The sequence below is a fragment of the Larus michahellis genome, chromosome 4 (genome assembly GCF_964199755.1).
Source record: "Larus michahellis chromosome 4, bLarMic1.1, whole genome shotgun sequence".
In the NCBI taxonomy this organism is placed as follows: Eukaryota; Metazoa; Chordata; class Aves; order Charadriiformes; family Laridae; genus Larus; species Larus michahellis.
Window position 1 is genome coordinate 1,268,222 of NC_133899.1, and position 18,986 is coordinate 1,287,207.

The 18,986-nt window shown below is 40.3% G+C and overlaps 1 protein-coding gene across 3 annotated transcripts in view; it reads right to left on the reverse strand.

Annotated features, from left to right (window-relative positions):
* Positions 1–18,986, reverse strand: part of NFAT5 (nuclear factor of activated T cells 5) — a 68,939-nt gene that overhangs the window by 17,266 nt on the left and 32,687 nt on the right. For 2 of the 3 annotated variants that reach the window (XM_074582609.1, XM_074582607.1), the window contains exons 3-5: positions 11,479–12,037; positions 6,373–6,565; positions 1,558–1,748 (exon numbers count right to left, since the gene is read on the reverse strand). In XM_074582609.1, coding sequence (XP_074438710.1) covers positions 1,558–1,748; positions 6,373–6,565; positions 11,479–12,037 — 943 coding nt within the window. Of the gene's footprint in view, positions 1–1,557; positions 1,749–6,372; positions 6,566–11,478; positions 12,038–12,497; positions 12,560–18,986 lie in introns of all 3 variants that reach the window. The other variant, XM_074582608.1, reaches the window with a different exon arrangement.

Consider the following 18,986-nt stretch of genomic DNA (forward strand, 5'->3'; position numbering starts at 1 on the left):
TTTTTTATGCTCAGTGGAACTTGGAAGTGATAGATACGTCATAGCGTAACTGTGGTCCTACGGGAAATGTATACGGGCCCAGGGCGAGAGTGATGCAGGGCTAACTTGCAGAGAGACATGCTAGATGCAAAATGATTTCAAGAAAAAAACCAAGCGAACAAAAAAATCCCAAGCACAGCCTGATGTGTTAAGAAGAGTAGTATTGTAAATTTACCAGGATCTTAGGCCCTATATCCAAGAAGTACAGGGACCGTCTGATATCTAAACTTGAGCAGAACAAATTTTTGTGCTGCATCAGGGCCAAAAAGAAACAGCTAGGGAGCAGAGAGGAGGGGAGAGCGTGATTCGGAAGGTGGCACTGGCATTACCATCAATAGAGAGCTGCTACAACATCACGGAAATACTAGGAAAATTTCTTTTGAGACATCAAGATCTCTTCTGTGAAAATAGCCTAGGCAAAACTTCTCTTCCTAGATAATTTCAAATTCATCTTTCTAGTATCTCTGTATTTGTATGGCTTTACGTTAATACTTGAGGACAATTATAAAATTACTCTCTAAGAGGCAAGTTTCCAAACTTATCATGAGAATATATTTTATATTAAAAAAATCAAACTGATTCAGCCTATTAGCAAACTGTATTATCCTGCTTGAGAAGTGGACACTGTAAATCGAAGAAACATTTCTTCTCTTGAAACAAAACAAGCTTCTAAGTAACGAGTGGCAGCTTTCAAGCACATGCCCATTAAAAAACGTCCTACTGAAAAGAATACTTTGACAGATCACTCCCTTCCTATATATTAAGATATATGTGAAAAGCTTCTACCTAAAGTTTCTTGGGACAACTAAACCACACCGGCAGATGAGGCCACGTGCTCAGCAATCTGCTGCAGTTAATTACTGCCACCAGACAGAGCGCATCCCTTCTCAGCAGTGGCCATGCACTGCCTCCACGCATCTGCAAAGTGCCTCCAAAGCGTTGCCCATACTTGACCAGACGAGCTCTGTCAAGACAGCAAAGCTGGAGGCTTCCATGACAAAGGACTATCTGGTGGAAATGGCAGAAACGGAACAAGCGAAGGAAGAGAGGAGAAACGCCAGAGTTCAGCCTCACTATCCTCAACTCCCAGCCTTCTGGGCCTAAAGGGACCTCAAGATCCCAATATTCTCCTTCCCTCTTCTGATTAGCAACTCTGTACTTGTTAAAAGACAACTAACAGAAACAGTGACCAGTTTATTGCTGACATAATGCTTGAATATGCACATTATTGTTCGTGTTCATATACAGAACATGAAACTAATGTAACAAAGTTAACTGATGTAACTTTTCCTAAAGTGTTAGGAAAGACCAGATTAAGCATTAAGCACCACAACCACAAACTCAGAATGTGATTTAGAAGTTTTTCTTATGCATGTAGCTTCACTAAGTGCCTGGTGTGTGCCAAGATGTTCAGATTTTTAACTGCCAACCAATCCAATCAAAAAAGAAAAATCAGTTTCTGAAAACAAGCTAATAAATGAAAATATTTTGGGGGGAAAAAAAAAAAAAGCTACTCACGCAAGTGTCATATTGTTGCTTGGGTCCAGTCCGACCTCAATAACAGTAGTTCCCTCTATGTCCACTTCTTTACAGGGAGTAGTGTTTCTCCCAGTAACTCTGCAGGCCTGGTAGAACCCGTGGGGCTTCACTCGCCCGGAGTCGTTGCCCACGAATACCTGCAGCATCACTGGCTCGTTGTGACCTTCCAGCTGCAACAGAGCAACACAAGCTAAATACTTCAACTGGCCAGCAACGCCTCTTAATTAAAACAGGAAACATTTTATGCAGCAGTTGAATTTGAATCCTAAGGGAAAAAGGAGCAAAAAATTTCCATCTAGTTTATAAACAAAATGCTAGTATTTTTTCTCTTCTGTCATTTGTTCTTCCATTAAAAGACAAGTCAGTCATTTAATAAACAGGTGAAATGATTTTTTAATTATTATTAATATTTTATTTAAAAAAAAAAAAAACAAAACAAACAAAAACACCAACGTGAATCCTATCTATCTTCACAGAATGATCCCAACTCCAACTTTCAGGTCTCTTATGACCCCTTACTCTCGCCCCAGCTGTGACTATTTCCCATCTCTTCCCAGGATACTCCTTCCCCGGCAGCATCTGCGTCTACCAGTCAGCTGAGAAAGGGAACGTTTGCTGGGGCTGGTTCCAAAGCTGATGAGAATCTGTTGGCCAGTACCTGCCCGAGGATCAATCCATTAGCGTGCTACACTTCTAGGATCCCGCCGTCGTGCCAGCCCCACCTTGTAATCTTTGTGAAACCAGCTTAATTTGACTAACCCTTGCAAAGCCACTGCATGACTCGGAACAGGATGAGGGGGAAAGCAGAGGGAGGGACGGGATGAATTATTGTATAGTCTAACCATGCAAACCTAGTTTGCCTTCAGACACCAAAATAAAAATTAAAAATGGCAACTTGACATCCCTTAGTTTACGAACAGTGTTAGGATTCACTGAAACAATAAATAAAAGGAGGTCAGACATACATTTCATGTAATGATTTAGCAGCCCTCCTGCAATCCAGTGGGCAAGCCATAATTATCCCAGAACACATTAGTGAAAAATGCGTTAGTTTTTATAACATCAACATACTGGCATGAAAGGGTTTGTGTCCTTTTAACACTTTTTTTATTAGCAGAACCCCACTGTGGTGCTATGTACTAAAAATACTCTGATGTAAAAGTAAAAGAAGTCTTCAAGTAAACCTGGGCATCGTATTACAAAGTAACCTCTCTTATTCTTTTTAGGTAATAGAAGAAAAATACTCCATATAAACACTAGATCACTGTCAAATTCCCAGGCCAGAGATGGAAATTCTTTGCCACAGCATTCGAGGAGATTTTTTAAAAAAAAAAAAAAAAAAAAAAGGGTATTTTTAATGTGTTCATTAAGCCATAATTGTTGCTAGAGGATTTCTGGAAGTCCAGTCAATACTTCCAGGAGAAAAGAAAGCTCAGTCTTTATTAGTAACATGATGCAAATGAGAGCAGAATCCTCCAGAAGATCTCTTTCGAAATTTAGTTCTGGAGTTCTTAGCTAGTTCAGGGGGAAAAATATATATATATATAAAGATAAAAATCAGCAAATACTGATAAAATCATAGTATGCTCCTCATGTCCAAAAGGAGGAACTATCTCACAGCAGGTAGGTGGATTATAACCTATGAATATCCGATTTCTGGAGGTGGCCTAGTACAGGCTCCCACGTATGAACCACAGGCTGACAGGTAGAGTTCCTATCAAAGACCTCAAAAGCCAAGAGAGCACGAATAAACAAAAGACCATGAAAATACCGAAGAGGAGAAGACCTAATTTCACCAGGTGGTCAAAAGGAAATGGGGAGTAAAGGCTACTCGGATATTCTACCACCAAGTCTCTTTTACACGGACAGCTAAATGAACACTCTTTGTGTCACCGAGATCTCCTTGGCTAGACACAGCATGAGCACAGCTGACCGGTGCTGCTTTTCTTCCCCAGTGCTCTTGTTAGAAGATATGAAAGGTGTGCGAGAGCATCTCTCATCATCTGGACGGTAACTGCCCCAGCTTTGCAATGCTGTTAGCAAGATACCATGAAAATCTGCTACTGACGGCTGGAATACCTCCGCTGACTCTTCTCGTTCAGGATAAACTATCTTTTGCCAGACAAGTCACTTGACTAAGGTTTGTTTATACAATTTTAACGCTGCGTATTGATTGTAGATGTTCTAATTCTAAGTCATCATGTAACACGGTTTTCTTTAGAGGGCCACAGAACCTGCTTTTCTTCCTCAGTCTGCTTACGAGTGACGCATCTGAATGGTTGCCTATCACAGGTGCTGCCAGAGAAGAGCAAGCACCAGGTCTCTACTGAACTGGCAACATTTTTTACAATATTCTTCCCCATCTTTAAAACACCCTCAAAATACCCAAATAAAACAAACAAACAAACAAAAAATTGAACCACCTCTTGTCCTTCATGTATTTTTTCCCCGAGCTCAGATTTCCTGAAAATCCACTGACTCATTTTGTCTGCTGAACCCTGGCAGACTTTTACGTGCAGAGTATGAATTAGTGTGCCTACTGGTAAAGCAAGCTTGAGCTTCCAGGAATTCAGTAACACGAGACTCTTCCAAACAGAATTTTCACTGGTGGGTGCTAAAGGCTAACTGGGAAAGGAATTAAAAGGAAATTCAGATGAACAAAGGCCCATTAAGAAGATTCACACAAATGAGCACTAAATCACCATAGCAACAGGACTATATGAATGGATTCTTTTCTTATGAAACTTTACTGGATTTCTACATTACTCAGGAGGACTGAGTGAAGTGTTGGAGATGTTTCTAACAGTGTTGAAGCAGACTTTAAAGATAAATATACTTCTATACCTTGTCAGCAGTAGTCAGCACAAATTTTAAGGGCTGTAATCATAAACAAACATTTCTTTGTGGACCGGACCTGGTAAATTAGTTGGGATTGAGAACTGGTTTGCTGCTTTCTCAAAGTGGCATAACTAAGAAAAAATATGAAGGGAAATGTCTTTTATCCTTCTTCTTTGTATGATAACAAATATAGTGGTCTACTCGCTCAACCTGCTGGCCACACTCCTCCCAATATAACCAGGATGCCATTTGCCGTAATTCCAATGAGTGTGCAACGCTGGCCTGTACGCAGTTCGGTGTACACCCGCACATTCATACTGTGGTCGCCGCAACTTTTGTGATGATATTTGACATCAGTTCTTCTGTTTGCCTCTGCATAAGTCACGTAAAGTATTACTCCTGGTAAACCCCCCTACCATTAGCATTAGGAAACCTTCACAAGCACAGTTCTCAAGTTCTTCGATGGCTTCCACCAGACTATGTAGCTGTCCTTGCAGATAGAGAGATGGCTGAAATCTCTCATGGTAAGAGAGGAGTCTCCTCCTCTGTACGCAGGAGACTCCTGTTAGTTACCTATAGAAAGCATCATCTATTATCTTCTCAGTCGGGCAGTCTGTAACAGACACCGAAACATCATCCCTGAGCTTCCCCCCTCCTCTGATCTCAACAGGCCAGTCTCTGATTTCATGCTGGAGGTCCGTGCAGTCAAACTGCTCCTTATGATACATGACTTCCTCTCTTCTTTCTAAACAGCTGGGACACGTCCATGACTGCATTCCAGCCATGTACGCTACCCCCAGTCTCTGCGATTCCAGTCAAGTCACAGCCCTCTGACTGCACTAGGGAAGAAACAAGACCTGCAAATTCACCCTCTGTGCATTAGTGCGCAGTCACCGAAGGGACAGCCTTTGAATGTTGTCCCTCCTAGGCAGGAATGTGAAAGACATCTTCGTAGCCTTCTTCCTCGTGTTTCTCCTACATTTGTAGCTTCTCCTTTTCTCCTGGGCTTTGGTTCCCATCCTCTGACAAACTTACAGTAAAGTCCTCCTTCACCAGCCTGGCGAGCCTGGTCACAAACATTTTTTCTGCCTTCTGAGTAAGGTGAGTTATATCAGTTCTCCTTTTCTCCCCTCAGAATGAAGCAAGATGAACAAAGCAGTTAAATGCTTCCTTGAGACGCCAGCTCTGCAGCCAGGCCCTGGATCCCCGACTGCATCTGCCCTATCCCTTGGTCAGAAGGATTGAGGACACCATTCAGTCCCGAGTGCTGCTCAACCCTGCCTCAGAACAAGTGACCATCACACCTAAACTTCAAGGCACCAAAGTCTATGCAGGGAACAGGCTGCATATTTTAAGTACGCGTACGATGCTTCCTCTTTTCTTCCCCCTGTTCTCCAGTTCTACTAATCCACACGTACCTCACTACTGCCAACCATACTGAGCAGCATGGCCCACAAAGTACACCTCAGTCACATCTTTACGACTCTGCTTGAAAGACAGACGCTGGAAATGTGGATTCAGATACATATTAAAAAACAAAAAAAAAAACACTTTTAATGTATTTTTTAAAATGAAAGCTACTTTTATGTCCTTAGTAATAAGGCATAACGATAACCCACTGTCATCAGCAATCAAACAGCTACAGCATTTCACTGTCCTAGTTTTGTATGCTTCAAGTGTCTACCCATATACACAGTTCGTATAATCGTAGTCTAACAGGATATGCACCACGGATTATACATCATTGCCTTGACATAAAGCTTCCTTCCTCTGTAAGGCTTCTCGGTACCTGCAAGAAGAGACACGGTACAGTCTCTACAGCAAAGAGACTGCGAAGTCTCCCCTCTTCCCTCTACCAACCGAGATTCTAGGCCTATTTGAACTGAATCAGCTCCCATTCTACTAAAGCATCCCTTGGAAAGAAGTCCCTGTATGACCTGGCACTAAACAGCCTACCTTTACAGTTGGAAAGCCTTGCTGTGTCCGGTCTTTGACTGAGCCTCGGCTGCCTTCAGTCAGATAACGAGCCCTGTGCTGGGTTTCCGGCTGTACCACTATCTTCAGCTCCTTCCCCTCACTCTTAGTCGGATACTGACCACACAACATTGGGGTCTTCTTCCCGCCAGCTCCCTTCTGGTTCTCTGATGCTCTGGGAAGTCAAAGCAGACCATTAAAAAGATGTTAGAAGTAGCTCCCCGATAAAAACAAACTGAATCACAGAAAAGCTAAAAAGATAAAGAGCGTGTATTAGTGGGTAGAAGATTCATGGCTGAGAGCAAACTTTGGAATTCTCTTTCTGACAGAGAAGGAAACCTGCAGGATGAAGAGGAACGGTGCTTCCCTGCCTCCTCCATCCAGTGCAAACGGGAACTGCTTTTCAGAGAGTAAACATAAAGGAAGGGAAAAGCAATTAGCATTTAACTATGTTAACAAAGAGAAGGTGGCTCATAACCTGCTTTTTCATAGTATAGGCTACAGGCTGATATTATCTGAGTAAGCTGTTTCGCTTCTGTAACAAATATACATATGTACACACACACCCCGAATGGATTTAAGGTTAAATGGTACTTCTTTAAACAGGAAAACAGCCTCATGCCTGTCTCCGCAAACTTGCATATCCATGCAAACTCAAACACTAATTTCTGTCAAAACAGATTGATAAATTTATGTTGAAACCAAATTAGTTATCGTAAGAAGCTCTGACACAATTGCACCAATTTTAAATCTGCAGAGTGTGCGAAAAGACCGTTTCTTTCCAGGTGCGTACCTTACGATGTAATGTGTCTTGTGTTCAGTTCCATAATTAAAACCTGAATTGAAGAAGCCCTCCAAAGTATAACATCATGTGATTGATTTTGTGTTCACTTTAAAGCACAATGGAAAATAACTCTTGATCTTACACAGAGCAGGTTTGTATAATTAACCTGAAGTCGAATAAACTCATTTAACACTAGCAAATGTAAACGTGCCATGGCAAACGGTACAGGCAGAAAAAGGGCTCGATGAGTTTATGCAGAATGCAATATTCTTTTTTACTACCAAAAAGTAGTTTCTAACAGCTAATGACTCTGAAGAAAGCAGTTTAAAATAACAGGTGTGAATTGCTTAAAAAAAAAAAAAATCCTGTTTCAATGTGCAACATAGGGAAGTAATTTATCCAGGATTTTTTCTTCTCAGGAAGAGGGTGAAAGAAATGCTTTCTCCTTCAAAATCACGTACTGAGAGCTTTGCTGCTGTACGAGTTTTTCACTGACCTGGAGGCTGGGGTAACCCGTGGTGCTCTGCTCCCAGTCACCAGCTGATTTATACTAACGAACACCAGCAGCACCTTTCCTAAAACTCCTACAGTGCAGTGAGCAGCACAAGGCCACACGGTCCGCAAATATTCCCAAGCCATTCCCCAGCCCCTGCACGGCCTGGCCCAGCTCCTTTCCTACAGAAGGGCCTTCTCCTGTCCCAGGGGACGTCTGGCACTTTGCCCCCTCATTCCACCGCATCTCCTACCCCTGAAAGTCCTATTGCTCACGCTCTTATTTCTACCAAACCTTCCAAACCCTTTTAATACGTGTAACAAAGGGCTAAAATGGACACTGCTGAGCTGTTAGGAGGGCTGTGCTGGGTATGAATTTCATTCACGTTTTTCTGTTTGTGAAGGTTAACCGCTTCCCCACGGACGCCCAGCGCCCGTCCCCGGGCAGCCCTGGCTGCCTTGCACGTTCATCTTCAACCCAGCAGCGGCACAGAGGCAGGATCTCGCTGGTAGAGGCGACTGCGAGAGTACCATCCTTCTGCCAAGGAGAACCGATTACTCTGCCGCAGGCTAGTCAAGCAGGCTCTTTCGAAAAATTAAAATGCTGTGTAAAAACATACCTTCTTTTAGGAAAATAAACGGGACTAAATTCTTCTTCAATGTAGCACATACAAAACCTGCGGTGCACTCAATAAACTGTATTTAACACCACTATGCTCTTTGCTTCTGTGCACGTCAAGCACAAATGCTAATCAAATTCAAGCTTGTTAGATAATCGCTTTCTCTGTTCTTCCTGTCAGGACGTTACTCCAATGGACTTTCAATGGAAGTCTTCTCTTTTTCCTTACTCAGAATTTTGGATCACACAGCTACAATCTCTTAGCTTCCCACAGGGAACGCGGGAAGAACGCTGAGCAACCTCAGCTCCTGCGAACACCACCGCATTGTCCAAAACGCCGTGCCTGGGAGCCCTGGTCTCCGCAGGCTGCACTCTGCAGCGTCACAGGAGAACGCTCCATGGAAAGACATGGCACGGATGGCTTAGTCTGCCCTTGTCACGCTTGGAAGTCCCAGCTGCGTAAATTAATACAGGAGACTGAGATATTACTGAATTTTGAAGGAAAGCGTTAAGAGAGGCAGCCATCAAAATGAAATTCACTTTTGACACTCAAAACATGAAGTTTTAGCACTGTGACATTAACATTTGGCCTCACCAACACAACTCTTCCTGACGTTACTTTACTCTTAAAACCCAAGTTACCTTAATTGCCAACATACTAGTATTTCATACGTTGCCATATTTAGGCAAAGAGATGCTGCCTAACAATTATTTTGAAAGTTTTCCCTCCAGAAACCTAATCATTACTTTCAATTGGATTAGCGGAACTTGAAAGTAATTGTAAAACCTTCACCAGAACGCCTGTTGTCTTTCTTCTCAAATTACGAGGATACGTCATTTACACATCCTTTTAATTTAGTTTATTTATAATAGTAGTATCCATGAACATACGAGTAGGAAAATATTACACACATTTATTAATTAGCTTAACTGTTACCAGACAATGTCACCTCAAAGCTAGCACTTCTTTTCTAGAAAAGAAACGTAAGTGGTAAAACCCACAGCTGTATTAAAACAGATTTCCTGAGTTAAGGTTTGCCTGGTCCTGCACTGGCACCGGGGCTGTTCCCAGTGAAGACCTGAAAGTGAAAGCGAGACCAAGCACGTCGGAAATCTGAGACTCTTCGCCCTAAATCACCATCAATTCATCCGTTTCTAAAAAGGCTTTCACAAATTCTAACTTTCCACAGGAAGATATTCTTTTCCTTCCAGCTCTTGAAGACAACTGACTAGAAGTCTCTTTTGAGGCAAATGCTATTTCCACTCCACAAATTAACAAGGGAGCTTTCCTTGCTCTTTTCTTAAAGCCAAAAGTAAATGAACTCTCTTGGCTGAACTCCATCAGGCTGGAAAGTTAAAAAAAAAAAAAAGTCACTAGCGTGACCTAGATTTGTAATGCTAAATCTCCATATTCCAACTACAAAATTAATTTTTTCTAATATCTTGGCCATTTCTTATTCCAGAGCTTTGATTTAAAAGGACAATTTTGTTACCTCAGAGTAACAGTTCAGTCTAGGCTGTATACGACACATTAGAAAAGAATTACGTTTATCTATCCCTGCGCATTCACAGAAGAGCACCGATGTTGACACGATGCTGACAGTACCGATGAACGTTCATTGGTTCGCCCTGAATATTTTAGGGAACGTTATAGTCTTGTGATGTTTTCCATTGAGATCACACATATCGTTCCAGACTCTACTAAATCTCCCCTTTCTGTCCAGAGACCACATTTACAGTCACACAGTTCTTGCCTTTCGATAAAGTTTCCTCCCTTTGTAAGGGAGATCCTGACCTCCTTTGTGCTCGGTGGAGCCAGTTTCCTAGTTCCAAGCAGCTGCTTTACATACGCTAATTCGCTTTCTCGGGTCTACCATGTACTAACGTTTTACTTGATTCTCAGTTTCAGCTGGTGAAAACGAGAGATGCTGGACAAGCGCAGGCAAGCTCAGAGCGGGCGGTGTAAGGAGACACCAGAGGTCGGAGGAGACAGGAGCGGGCGGCAGGGCCAACGCTCCCGGTACCAACCAGCTCGGCTTTTCCCCGTGCGGTACCCAGGGAAGCACACTCTGGAGAGTTTCTCAGAATCACTTTCTCACAGTGCAATTTTAAGTATGGAACTGCAATGACCCTGGGAATACAGACTCCAGGCTCTTTCCCTTTGGAATATGAGAAGTTCATAATCTTTCCCATCAGTCAAATTTTAATATTCACCATTGTTGTGATGAACATTAGAACGTACTGCGAGCACATACATAAAAGTAAAAACAGAAACAAAATACACCCCTCCCAAAAAAAGCCCCAAATTAAAAAGCCAGATCTATCCACTTGACCATCCATCTTAAAAGTACTAAAGAAGCCACAAGTTAAAAAATAAAATAAAATTTAAAAAAAATGTATCAACGCGCTGTTGTAAACTGATGGACTTTCTCCTCTTTAAGCAACTACTGAAATGCATTTAGTGAAGAGTGTGAAGTGGGAGAGATGAGAGACCACCACCCAGGCGTGCCCACGTACAGACACACGCATGCACACAACCCAGAAGCACAGAGAGAAACAGGATTAGAGATTTATTTCTGAAAAAAATCAAATACAGAAGTGAATTCACAAGAAAAAAACAAGATCTGGTTCACCGTATCGTCTTAACATTTTTTTATCAAAAAGTAAAAGCATGTGTTAATTTAAATAATGAGGAATCCTACCAAGCAATTCACTTCTACTCCCATCACTCTCTCTATTTGATAAATAGAGAGACAAACAGAAGCAGGTAAAGTGCACAGACTGAAATCCTCACATAAAATCCTGCAAAAACCATTAAGATTTAGGGTGCGTCCAGTCCCCTTCTGCCTTTCTTTCTAAGTACAACAATGTTTTCATTGCCATTTTATAAATGGAATTGTGCAATCTTTTAGGAGTTTCACTTAAACAAGAATACAGATCAGCTAGCTAATCAGCGCTGTGTCCGATTGTTGCAGGAACGTTTAGCTTTATCTTCTAAACAAAGATTAACAAGTCTTATGAGAACTTATCATGGGCTAGGACGCAAAAGGGAACAGCAGAGAAGGGAAGGGATTTATGTGAGAACCTGAGTAGAACACTTGACTCATGGGAGGAGTTTTATTAGTTTCGTTTTACATATGGTGATAGAACTTTTTTTTTTTGAAAAAAAAAACAAAACAAAACAGATACCAACCCATTTCCTGCTTTTGAGTTGCCTTTGCTGTCCGTGCTGAGCTGAGAAAGGACATAGTGAGGAGCTTTGGCACTGTCGGCATCAAATATATCCATGTTGGACTCTTCACAATCTCGACGTTTGATCCCTGGCCTCTGCTTTGGATTTCGTTTGCGTGATTTACGTGGCACCTCAGTGTTATCATTGTAGGAACTGGTACTCATGTTACTGAAGTTGGAGGGTGAATCCTCCATCCACATACTGCAGCTCTGTTCTGACTCCAATCCACAGCCCTCATCCTGGCAGGACATCCGACTGTTGTCCAGCAAGTCCTCAGGTGGTGGCGAGATGTACAGGACTGTGTGTCTCTTCGGCGTTGACTGCTGCTGCTGGACTGCGTTACTGGTTAACTGCTTTTCACTTACCCCTCTGTTACTTACCCCCACGGCTGAGGAGCATCTCTCCACTTGCATAGCCTTGCTGTCGGTGACTGAGGTAGAGTAAATGGTAGGACTGGAAGAGGTGGTAAAGGAGCTGCAAGCACCGCCCATGGAGGAAGAGGAAGGAGCTGAAGAAGCATCTGCGGTGTATAATTCAGAAGTAAATACAAGATACATGGTTCTGCGTGTGCTGGCTATAGCAGTCCCATTGAAATAAAGTGATTTATCGACTGATTTCTTTCCCCCAACAAATATTTGGAATTTGGTAAGTTTTAGAATGTAAATGCTTAAAGCAATACAGCCTAACCCATACAGTACTTTGGAAATGTCCAAATAAGACTTAGAATGATCCACTGTAATCAACTTTTTTAAAACTTAATGTTAATTCGTAAAAATGGCTGCAAGTAAACAGAGCTTTCATTGCCTCAGCTGGACTAATTATTTGTGTAGAAGCCATTTCATCTAAAATAATGGAAGCCCCAGCACAAAATGCTTATAATCCACATTCAATGCCAATTAAACCATTTAGTGTTGGAAATTTTTATTTTTGAAAAAGACGGGACTGTGCTTAGCCACAAAATATTAAAATAAGTTTCTAACCTATGAAGCAGAGAACTACAGGTCATTTTTAATGCAGACACTCCCTGCTTCAGAGGCAAATCCTGGAATAAAAATATGAGAAAATAAATGAGAAAAAGAGCTGCTGATTATTCCATCATAAATGAGAAATAAAATATAAAATCAACGGAGTTGGTAGGCAAAATGGAACTGGTATCAGTCACTATGACATAGCTGTTTATTCTGAAGGTTCAAAACAGGGATGAAGTATCTGTATTGGTGACATGCTGATACAAGAAGACAGGAAATTTCTGTAATTTGACTCTTTCAGTCATTGAGACTGATTTCTCTCCGACTTTATTAGCCAAGTCCCTTACGCATACAGAGACAGCTTGGGACAGGCCTCCGAAAAATCCATATTAAGTGGGATATTTTGAACAATGTGAGCGTGACTTCTCCAGGGGTCACACCGATCAATCTGGTTTAGAAACACGAGAGGACGGCTAATGATTGTTGGAACAACCCCCTGAAGATTTCTGGGGAACAACATAATCATTTCCACCGAAGAATCTGAATGAACAAATCAGGTGAAAACGTAGTCTAAAACATTTGAGAGGAAGCAGCATGGACAAGCATAGGTCTTTATTTAAATCAGCTGTAGCTCACAGAGGAATAACCTAACTGAATTTTACATTCAGATCCAGGCTTCCTAGGGGGGAGATGCTATCTTCTGTATTTCTGCCCTGCTGACCACACCTTACACAACAAACCAGAGCCACAGAAATAATCTAATTTTGGAAACAAATTGTACATAATATATGTACGTAATTACACAATATGGTTGTTAGCTAGTTACTGGTGTCCTAGAGGTAATACCTGTTATTAAGAGGAACATGATGTTTTCCTTTTTGTTGTTTGGGATTTTTTTAAAAAATCCAGAATATTATATTAACTTCTCAAGTCTAAAAGGTTTAGACGTTGTTGAACTATTTTATCCAATTTAAGCTATTTAAAAGTAACACAATAAACTACGTTCAGCCATCATATATATATTTAACAGCAAAACTTAGCAAACCTTCCCATATATCATCTTCCTTGTGATTAACAGGGGGTATCAATGACTGATTATAAAGAATTTTACACTGTTAGTGGTTCTTACAGCTTCTCTGTGCTAAATGAATTTAAAAGTAAACCTACGCTACTTCAGATTGTAAAATTTAGTGGTCGTTACAGCTTATCAATAAACTACTCTGCTTTTGTCTTCATAGGAAGTCCCTTCCCCGAACCTCCCAGTGAACCAGGAGCAGATGAATGATACCAGTTCCATTTTCCAGTTTGTTCTTTGGCAAATATAGTGGCTGAAATTGGAGAATTCAGTCACTTTGAACTGCATTCCAATTTAAAGGCAAATTTATCCTTTCTATATCATGCATTAATGCAATGCTTTTTTCAAAAACATTTATAGGATCGGCAAGAACTATTAAATCTAGATATTAATTTCAGTGACAATATTCAAGAGCTGATTTGCAGCCACTTTGAGTTGAGAAAGATCGTTGCTATTTGGGATGTTTACTTTGTTTTGTTAAAGTAGAATTAGTTCCCATTCACCATTTATAGACTCAAACAGAAAGAAACAGAACTATGCAGCCTGCATACAGCACATACGCTGCATGCGGGTGTTTGCAAACAGGAGCACACAGCAGAAATGCTGCGGAATTGGATTACTGAATAGCAGTATTTCCCCCATTTAAAATCAATTCTTCTTTTAACGGATGAAACTGAGCATCACGCGCAGTACAAGACAGCGTATGCACGTCTCGTGTTTGCCTGTCCATGACAAAGACTTTGACAAATAATTATGTACATTGAACCAGGCAGCAGGGCTCTAAAACGGGAAGACTTTTCCTCCAATAGCTTAATATCAAAGACTTATCTTTTTGCAGCAAATACTGTGAACGTTTTAGAAAGGTCTTTTAAAAGACCTTTCTAAGAAAAACTTCAAGTGACAACCCATACGCAGGTCTGCATTGGAATGGGGATGCCAAACACTGATCGCACCCCGCATATCAAATGGTTCAATGTGTACTTTGTCCAGAAATGCAACAACTGTACTTTCCCCTCACTTTCCTAGGAAAAAAAAATAAATACATCACTAAACAAAATACTTCCCAGTATAAAGCTAAACGAGCTGGTAATGGTAGCATTATTTTTGGATGCAGCATTTTGCACTATTTAAGTTGCTACCATTATTGCTATCCAAAACAATTTCTCCTCCAGGCTTTTTTCCTGTAAGTTAAAAAACCATGTACGTGTATGAATATGTGTATATGTTTTTCCTTTATACATTTAAAAAGGAAAGAAATGTCCATTATAAGTTGGTTATACTCTGCTCCATTTATCAGAGACACCCCTCTCTCCAGCCTTATATATTCTCCAATGCCATTACCATCCATAAACGTGCAAGTGTTTTAAAGCATGTGCACGCCAGTGTCTTCTCTATTATAATAATTAAAAACATGTAAGAAAGTATGACAAATATTACAGCCAATGAAATAAACTGGCTATATTAGAACAATCAAATAGACAAAAATCTATTTTGGAGGATAAATTAGTAATTGCTTTAGTAATGTTAAGTTACACAAATACTAAGAAACAGTAAAAATTACGTTTTCTCAGAGAGGCTGCAGGCCTTTAGCCAACTCATCTGCCTTTGAACTAATAAATAAACGGGGTCAACCAAATTGGATTCACAAAGATACTATCATGAATAAAGCACTATATGCTTTACATGGCTTCATTTTGTTTTATCAATTTATTCTAAAGCCAGTGACAACACGTGCGTATCTGATACCTAAAGGAGACCTCTTGGTTGAATATGCTGCATTTTGGAAAAAATAAGTTTTTTCTAAAGGTTTCAGTAATTCACACTTGACTGGTATTGCTTTAAAAGGTGAGAGCATTTTGCATTTCTTGGTTTTGAGGAATCAACTTTTCCCCAACACACAGACAATGAACAAAATACAACCAGTGGACGTTCAGCGTGAGCGGTGTACTGGGTCACTGGTCCGTCAAGTTAAGACTGGAAACATACACACACCCTTCCCAGTTTAAGCATTTCTTTTATTTGAGGTTACTTTCTTTAGACACATATTAATGGGAATTGTTACAGGTGGCTCTTTCATTTTCAATTTAACAGTGCTTGCAATGACAAATATATAGTTTAAATGAGTATATACATCTTGAAATATATGACTGAATATATTTTAACACAGCCTCAAAATAAAAATTGCTTTCAGAGCAACAATGCTGAATAGAAGCCAAGTGCATGTTATGGCAAGTATGCAGCCACAGTATTATAAATGAAACGTGCACCAGCGTTACAAGGTGGGGTGTTTTTTTCCTTTTTCTTAATTAAAAAAAATGAGAGAGAAAAGAAAACTACTTCCACATTAGAGCAACTTTGATCACTGTTGAAACTAAACCTCCTGAATCTATTCATTGCCATCAGTCTACCATGTAAGGCAGTTGAAATAAGTAATTCCGAGTTTGTTGCCTGTCCTGCGAGTTTTTGTTGGTTTTTTTTTGTTTTTTTTTTTTTTTTGTTTTTTTTTTTCCTTTAAGAAAGGCAGAATGATATCAAACAGTTCAGCATAAGGAAGCCCTAGTTCTATTTTGGACATCATAATTTGCACATCAATAACAGGCAATTCTGTAATGGGTACATGGAACATAGAAAATAACCAAGAACTAACAAACTAAGTGGTTAGTGCTGGAGTTAAGAATGCAATAAAGATAACCAATTACTCCGCACTACTCCCAGGAAAACTAAATTTCAAAGAAATTCCAGTTGTTCATGATACCTGTCATTTGTACATGTGCTTCCCAGAAAGCCTGAAAGGAGCCTACCACTCCCAGCTACCTCGCCTTCAGGCAGCGAACAGAATTACATCCACAACCAAGAGACTGAATAATTCAGGTTGTTTCTGAAAACAAAAAACAGCCAAAAAGCAGGCAGTGGAAGAAGGGGTGCAACACGCATGTGGCACAGACGCATGCTGCTAAGACTCACGGGCTAATATAGTATCAGAGACTAAGGGAACACATAGCAAAGAGCATCCCCGTGAGCCAATCAGTGCAGTCTTTTTCTTTTCAATAACATAAAGCATCGTACAAAGAAAGTTTATTACCTCCTGAGTTAGCAACCAAGGCACTGACATATATTTCTATATCCTATTATTTTGTGAAGTCAAACAAGGCATTCAGCCTCTAAAAAAAGGTCTGAAAGGCAGGAGAAAGAAAAAGGTTTTAAAAATCCCTACTTGGCATTGAGGGAGTCTTGTCTTTAGATAACACGTACATGGAGCCAATCCTAAAATCCTTGTTCATTCTTTCCAAAGAGATTGTTAAATACAGCAAAGATTACCAAGTTCTCAAAAAGAAACACAGAGTGTCCATCCTGATGACTTTTCTTTCTTTTATTGCAGCTGGAGTGCAAAGCAAGTCATTTCCCAGACTGGAAAGATTAGGATTGCAAACGCAAATAAACTGAAGATGTTTTTGATTTCACAAGTTTTTCATCCATCTGTGCATGAACAGCCAGGACTAGCAAAAAGCCATTAGAGAACTTGCCTTTTCCTCAGAACCTAGCCTGCATCCCATGCAATCCCCTAAGCTATGTTCAGAAAACAATTAAGACAAAAATGAAGACTCACCACACAGGGTGAGGTTTACGTGGTGTAATAAGCTTAATATATGAAGTATACCCATTTATTAAATTTGTTAATTTATGTAACATATCATGTTCTTGGTAAGACTTTTGTATGTTAATTGGTTTATTTGAACCACTGGACACAGAGGAACAATTTCAGAACAAAACCAGAAGGATGCTATGTGCAAAATTTTCACCATCAACCCTTGTGTTACCAAAGGTTTTAAAGGTAAAACCCAGAACTTACAAAGTGGCTGCAAACCTGCTTTCAACACCTCACATGCCAAACTTGGGTTTCTACTTTTCGTCTTCTTGTATTACTGATGTAATGTCAAAAACTTTTCCAAAAAGTTTAGTTTCAAATCAGTATCAATCCACTATTTAGAAATAAAACGAAAAAAAAAAAGAAAGAAAGAAAAGAGACTTATGAAGAAGTCTGAAAACAAGACCGACCTATACCCTGGGTGAGATTGGATGGGTTAAGTGTCTCTGGCACTATTTGTCTTCACTATTGACAGACACTGTCACACAACCCACCACTCGATGCCTGTCTCTGAATGGCGAAGCTAGAATGCAAGTTAAGTGTATTAATAGAGAAAAAAACTAGCATCCCAGCAAATATAATAAAGCAATCCAATTCACCAGTTATTAAAAACACTCAGATTCAAGATAGGTAGGTTAATTTAATTTACATTAAGCCCAACAGTGTAAATTCCCCTTACATTCACATGCTGAACACCAAGCAGTGCATTATACCTTGGGTAAATACATCAATCAATCTGTTTTTGTTATAAATGACATCTGTTATTAAATTAACACTCAAGTTTAGGTATCTAAGTAGAATTTTTGTTAGTGGCTCACACACACCAATTCCATGTATCTTATATCTTAGATCCTTCCCCACTCGGAGCGATAACCAGCAAGTCAGAACTCCAGGACCCTCAGCTGCTCTCTTCAAGCTCTACTCGTCATCTCCTCAGCTCCCTCCAGAGCCCGCTACCCTAAAAGAGGGACTGTACAGTGATGTCAGGATTGATGGATCTGACAAAGAACACTTCAACTTAAGAAACAGACTCTTTTGTTCCTCAGATACCCCAGTGGGGTTTTTTCCTGAGAAATTAAGAACTCCTCTTGGCCTTCATGAAGTCTTCGATGCTGCTACTGCAAAGAGGTGCCCAAACATAATAATACAAGATGGTTCTCTTTTTGCCCTTCACTGACCTAGGTTTTCATTATTCATTAAGAAACAGGGAATTCTCTTGTCACAAAGTAATTCTCAAGCCTTTGTGATGTAAGAATAGGAGCCACTTAATGCAGGAATTTACTATTAAAAAAAATCTCTTGGAATGATAAAACATCTTGTGTTTGATTGAACGGTTCTGGAAAACTGGGTTTACTGACTATATGAGATTCAGGAAGACTGAAAATAAACTTAAGTTAGAAAAAAAGAGATGATCTAGAGTACATCTATATAATCCTGTATAGGTAAGTATGAGGAGGCTCTGCTCCATGCAGAGGAGTAGGTATGCACTCAACGCACACACAGTCCCACACAACTACAATGTTTTAACTGAATTTGCAGAGAACACCTTATCTAAAAAGTTCCCATAAAATGGAAACAGTAAGAGAAATCTTTTTATTTCGCATTTCCTGGCGATGACTTCTCACCAGCAGACAGTTCGGAACGATGAAGGAACCTCTCCACCGCCCCTGACTGGACCTAATTATGGCCCAGACTCACGCAATTAGCTCCACTGTAGCTCCTTTGGGCACAGGCTATTGCCAGGAGTAATACTTAAACTTCCTCACATCCATGTTAGTGC